At 42.7% G+C, this 6,543-nt stretch overlaps 1 protein-coding gene across 1 annotated transcript; it reads left to right on the top strand.

Annotated features, from left to right (window-relative positions):
- The first annotated feature begins 141 nt into the window (after nt 1-141).
- Nucleotides 142-6,316, top strand: mks1 (MKS transition zone complex subunit 1). Its single transcript, XM_064978552.1, has 15 exons — nt 142-226; nt 398-495; nt 644-772; nt 901-1,005; nt 1,135-1,243; nt 1,480-1,536; nt 1,733-1,775; nt 1,880-1,942; nt 2,141-2,211; nt 2,301-2,370; nt 4,006-4,113; nt 4,220-4,353; nt 4,453-4,535; nt 4,763-4,860; nt 4,992-6,316. The coding sequence occupies exons 2-15, from the start codon at nt 410-412 to the stop codon at nt 5,093-5,095; spliced, it is 1,260 nt and encodes a 419-aa protein (XP_064834624.1). The 5' UTR covers nt 142-226; nt 398-409; the 3' UTR covers nt 5,096-6,316.
- The last annotated feature ends 227 nt before the right edge of the window (nt 6,317-6,543 follow it).

The following is a 6,543-nucleotide window of genomic DNA, read 5'->3' on the forward strand; positions in this document are numbered from 1 at the left end:
AGAATAGTTTGATGTTGCATGGTAAGGTGTGTGTGTGTGTGTGTGTGTGTGTGTGTGTGTGTGTGTGCAGTATGAAGTGGATTTGTTCCAGAGTGAGTCAGTATGCCAGACTCCACTTGAGAGACAATACCACACAGAGATCATTGCTCAGGAGCGGACCAGGGGCAGACGGAACCGCAGGATTTTTACCTACACCGATTTTGACCGCTTCACCAATTGGGAAGGGGTGAGTTTCTACTGATTCTCCATTTCATTAATGTTTTTCAAAACAAACCATCCTGGACAGATGTAATTCCTCAAGAGGAGTGGGTTGTTCAGTATTGTAGTAGCATTTACCCAATTTCTGTCCCAAAGAAACGTAATTGTTTTAAAGCTGTTTTTGATATACTCACTACAGCATTCCCAGAGTATGGTGACGCAGGTCAAGTCCAACCCTACTTTCCTGGCAGAAAGGATGGCCAATGTCAGACACAGACGACAGGACAGACGCCCAGTGTAGGTCCCTGATACTCACCAAAGTGAATCATTATTATTAAAGTGAATAAAATTGAACCAACATTGAAGCATGATGTGCTGCTTTGAAGACAAACCAAACCATACCCTTGTATGCAAAATGTGTTTGTGGTATTCTGTTGGTCTGCAGTGACAGCACCATCCCCAAGTCCAGGCTGATTACCTGGGAACCCTCGGAGGACTTTGTGAAGACCAGCCACGTGGTCAACACACCTGTACAGACCATGCACATCATGGGGGACCTGGGACCACCGGGGAAGTGAGTAGCACAAGGGGAAAAACCACTATGTAGCCTATACACTTATTACACTGCTTTGTATGTAATAACTTTGAAGTAGATTCTAATTCAGGCATTGAAAAGTGGCATTTTATTATTGTATTTCTCAGACTTGGCCAAAAGGAGAAGGAATGCTTGTTGTGCACGATAAGAGCAGATGGAAATGGAGTGGTTACCATCAAACCAGACTTCAACAAAGCCAAGGAGCCCTACAGGCAAGTGACCCGCACCCGCTGAAGTCAAAATGTTTTACCCCTAGCTCAAGTAAGGGTCACTGACTTGGTAGCAGAATACATACAGTACAAGCCATTGACTGTGTTATGATGCTGTGTGTTTGTGCCCAGAGTTGAGACGGAGGGGGAGAAGAGGGAGGTGTGGCGTCTAACCCTGGAGAACGTGTCAGAAGGCATCAGACCAGAGGAGAAGGAACGGGAACAGCGCATGTATAAAGATGTGAGTGACTGAGTGTGTAGTGTTTTTCACTGTTGGTGCACTGTAACAATACTTGTATTATAGTTCATCCCAAAATCAAAACTTGGCAGATGTTTTTGTATCCCAAAGTGGCCTCATGTCAGATTTGTCCTTATGCATGTACATACAGTACACTGATGAAATATTATTATAGTCTTTCAGGCAGGTTAGAGTCTTTTCTATGACGATGACCTCTCCTCTCTTTTTTCTCCTTTCAGCTTTATGTACGTCATAAAGACTACCTCAACAGCTTGGTTGGCCAGGACTTTGAAATGGTATGTATGTAGTCTGTGACAGATCCTTAACACAAGTTTTTTTAATCTGCAAAGGTCACCTGCGGTATTAGCTCAGTATTTGGTCATTCAATTAAGCACTAATGCTCAGAAACCCATACATTTCAGGGTTTTGGTGAAACGCCAAGTCAATGTATGAAATGATGGGATGGATTAAGTCTGTGTTTGTGTCCTTCAGCCACCCCCTGGAATTCTGCGTCTGTTGGTGAATGGAGAAATAGGTCAGTAACGGGAGAGACAGTTATAATATGACTTTTCAATATACTGTATTTTAAAATAGGAACTTCCTTAGGTCTCCTGTAGTGACAATTTCTCTGCTCTCCAGACTCCGCCAAAGGCTTTGAATATGACAACTTATACGTCCACTTTTTCCTGGAGCTGCCCCACAGTGAGTCAAAATAAACGGTCAACTTTATAGAGAAAAATATCCCACTTCTTCCACATATTGTCAATATACTGTATGTCTTTTACATCATTTAACTTTGTAAGCTCTATATACAACTAAATTCCTGTCTCTTTAGAGAATATGGCTGGTTGTTTTTAACAAGTTGTTTTCAACTAACCCTACCTTCCCTGTTCTGCCTAGATTGGTCCACTCTGCCATTCCACTCTCTCTCTGGCGTGACTCAGACATGTCGCACAAAGACCATAGGAAAGGTGGGGACATACGTCAGGTCTTCACATTAATCAATGTTCTTATTAGAGACATAGGCAAATATCTGAACATGCTTTTATTATGCTTGCAGGACGACGTGGCTTTCTTCAGCTACCCATTCAGCTTTGAGGCATTCTTCAAGAGAGAGGATGAGACAGAGGGTGAATTTGCATTGTAATTCCCTCTTTCCACATTTTGTTACGTTTCAGCCTTAACCTAAAATGGATGAAATATTTTTTCCCCTAATCGATCTACACACAATACCCCATAATGACAAAGTGAAAACCGATCCTATTCATATCCTTTGCTATGAGACTCGAATTTGAGCTCAGTTGCATCCTGTTTCCATTGATTGTCCTTGAGATGCTTCTACAACTTGATTGGAGTCCACCTGTGGTAAATTCAATTGATTGGACATGATTTGGAAAGACACACACCTGTCTATATAAGGTCCCACAATTGACAGTGCATGTCAGAGCAAAAACCAAGCCATAAGGTCGAAGGAATTGTCCGTAGAGCTCGGACACAGGATTGTGTCGAGGCACAGATCTGGGGAGGGTACCAAAACATTTCTGCAGGAGTGAAAGTCCCCAAAAACACAGTGGCATCCATCATTGTTAAATGGAAAAAGTTTGTAACCCCCAAAACTTTTCCTAGAGCCAGCCGCCTGGCCAAACTGAGCAATCGGGGACGAAGAGCCTTGGTCAGAGAGGTGACCAAGAACCCTATGGTCACTCTGACAGAGCTCCAGAGTTCTTCTGTAGAGATGGGAGAAACTTCCAGAAATGGAAGCCACTCTTCAATAAAAGGCACATAACAGCCCACTTGGAGTTTGCACCTAAAGGACTCTAAGAGCATGAGAAACAAGATCCTCTGGTCTGATGAAACCAAGATTCAACTCTTTGGCCTGAATGCCAAGCGTCACGCCTGGAGAACACCAGGCACTGCTCATCACCTGGCCAAGAGTGGTGGTGGCAGCATCATGCTGTGGGGCTGTTTTTCAGAGGCAGGGACTGGGAGACTAATCAGGCTTGAGGGAAAGATGAACGGAGCAAAGTACAGAGAGATCCTTGATGCAAACCTGCTCCAGAGTGCTCAGGACCTCAGACTGGGCAAAGGTTAACCTTCCAACAGGACAACGACCCTAAGCACACAGCCAAGACAACGCAGGAGTGGCTTTGGGACAAGTCTCTGAATGTCCTTGAGTGGCCCAGCCAAAGCCCGGACTTGAACCTGATCAAACATCTCTGGAGAGACCTGAAATTAGCTGTCCAGCAACGCTCCCCATCCAACCTGACAGAGCTTGAGAGGATCTGCAGAGAAGAATGGGAGAAACTCTCCAAATATAGGTGTGCCAAGCTTGTAGCGTCATACCCAAAAAGACTTGGCTGTAATTGCTGCCAAAGGTGTTTAAACAAAGTACTGAGTAAAGGGTCTGAATAGTTATGTAAATGTGATATTTTTTATTTGATTTATTTAGAAACATTTCTAAAGCCCTGTTTTAACTTTTTCATTATGGGGTATTATGTGTAGATTGATGAGGGGGGAAAACGATTTAATCCATTTTAGAATAAGGCTGTAACGTAACAAAATGTGGAAAAGGTGAAGGGGTCTGAATACTTTACAAATGCACTATTATATTGTATTTGTATCAAAATAAATATTTAGTTTATATTGTATTCCTAAACATATAATTACTGTATTTGTACCAGGCGTTTTCAGGGCTCCATGCATTTTATCACAACATTTCTTCATATGGCATTTCTTTAATTTTCCTGCTAATTATTTTGTCATAGAATCCCTCCCCCAATGGCCAGTTCTGTACTTCAAAGTCCTCTCCCTGGACTTCTGGCAGCGCTACAGAAATGAAGGCTATGGCTACCTGGTCATTCCTTCCACCCCTGGTAAGATGTCTATAGAGCATGGTGCTGTTCAATGACAGTCAGAATTGTTTTCTGAAAGTAGTGTAAATGATGATCTACTCTGGCTGTGTGTGTCTGTATCCCATAGGGAAGCATACAATAACATGTCATACGTGGAGACCGCTCCAGACGGGAACAGTGTCAGAACTGAGACGCTTCTTCATTGGTGGATCCCCTGAGCTGGAGGACTACAGTTACGTCAGAGTCCCAGGAACCTTCAAGGTACAAAGAAAATACTGCAATTCTCTGAATAAAGTCCTGAAAACACCGACTTCGAAGAGAAGTATTTAAATACAAGTCTAGCTAACACTGTCTGTGTAGGGAGAGCGGCTGAGTCGCTTTGGCTTCCGCACACAGACCACAGGCAGCGTCACCTTCAACCTCCATTGTATCCAGCACGCCAGGTGAGTCTGGTTTAAGTCAAGACTTTATGTTGGTTGCACAGATGAAAATACCACATTGAATATTTACAGATGATTTATGAGGGGTCTACAGTGTTCTGTTCTTTTAGTATATGGGGTAAAGCAGCAGAATGAAAAAGGTTCAGACTTCTAGAGATCTGGATTCTTTCCATTTGGGCCATATTTTCCCTGTTGTTTGTTTGACATCACTCTGTTTGTCTTTTGTGAAGGGCATTTGTTGATGCCAGCACCCTGAAGAAGAGGAGGCAGAGTGTTCTGGACCAGCTGGGAGGCTTCAGTCAGCAAGGTTCGGTCTATAATGTCCTGGGTAAGGAATGTAATGTCCAAATACAAATCATTTCGAAAGAATAACAAAATGTCAAGATGCTGGTACACAATATGCTGAGTGAAAGAAAATAAGTAGTCTGGTAAACAATCGATTTGTGCTCTAATTGGCAGAGGCATTCCAGAGGGCCAGGAGACGGATGCAGGAGGCCAGAGAGAGTCTTCCCAGAGACCTCATAAACACTACAGCCCAACAAAACTCTGAGTCCACTGCATAGACACGTACATGGTTTACATACAGTAGGCATCGCAGCATTCACCTGTAAGAAAATGCTGAGGAAATCTCCCTGTTCAACAGCCGTCTGTTTATGTTCTGTAATTTTGTAATTATTACTATGCATGTACACCTGTATAGACTGAATATATCAAACATTAGGAACACCTTGGACCACCCCCTTTTTTACTGAGACAGCCTAAATTCGTTGGGACATGGACTCTGTAAGGTGTTGAAGGCATTTCACAGGGATGCTGGCCCATGTTGACTCCAATGCTTCCCACAGTTGTGTCAAGATGGCTGGATTTCTTTGGGTGGTGGACCATTCTTGATAAACATGGGAAACTGATGAGTGTGAAAAACCCAGCAGCGTTGCAGTTCTTGACACAAACCAGTGCGCCTGACACTACCATACACCGTTCAAAGGCACTTAAATGTTTTTGTCTTGCCCATTCACATTCTGAACGGCACACAAATACGATCCATGTCTCAATTGCCTCCAGGCTTAAAAATTATTCTTTAACCTGTCCCCTCCCCTTCATCTACATAGATTGTAAGTGGATTTAAAAGTAACATCAATAAGGGATCCTAGCGTTCACCTTCATTCACCTGGTCAGTCTATGTCATGGAAAGAGTAGGTGTTCTTAATGTTTTGTATACTAATTGTATATGTGCTTCTGATACAGTATTTTAAGAGCGACTTTATAGCGCGGTGTCAGATGATAAAGTATTTTCCATGTTTTGTTATCATAGTTTGTCAATTGATTTTATAATAAAACTAAGATATACTTATTTTAGATTCACATCTTAAAAAAGTAAAATGTCTTTGAGGCTTTCTATACCTTCTTTTCCCATGTTTTGTATGAAACATTACTCTGCTATCATTTAGTCAAATACATGTTTACCTTTGGGAGAAATGAGATGAGCACAGGTCTACCTAGTAAAGTCCAGGTTGTATCAAGCCTGTACTGGCATAAGATGAGACTCGTCACTCTTCTCCTCTCATCTCTCCTCTTTTCACCCTATGGTGTGTGCAGCTCACTGCTGAGCGTGTCTCAATCCCATGTGTAGCAAAGTGTCCGAGAGGAGTGAGGGTGCCAGGAAACTGTCAGTGCTGGCGCTCCCCTCTGCCCGTCTGGACATCTGCTGCACCTGTCTTAGTCACCAGCCCTGCTGGCACCGCCACAGAGTGGCCTGGCGCTGGCCATGGTGTGAACATGGTCTGTCTCCCTCTCCTAAGTAAACTTTATACATTACAAACATCTATAGTTGGTTGTCCTGATGGATACTTGCTAGCAATATAATGCAGGCAGTGAAGTGTGTATATATGTATATATTACCAGTCAAAAGTTTGGCCACACCTACTTATTTAAGGGTTTTTCTTTTCTTTTTTACTATTTTCTACATTGTAGAATAGTGAAGACATCAAAACTATGAAATAACACATATGGA

The sequence above is a fragment of the Oncorhynchus masou genome, chromosome 11 (genome assembly GCF_036934945.1).
Source record: "Oncorhynchus masou masou isolate Uvic2021 chromosome 11, UVic_Omas_1.1, whole genome shotgun sequence".
Classification (NCBI taxonomy): Eukaryota; Metazoa; Chordata; class Actinopteri; order Salmoniformes; family Salmonidae; genus Oncorhynchus; species Oncorhynchus masou.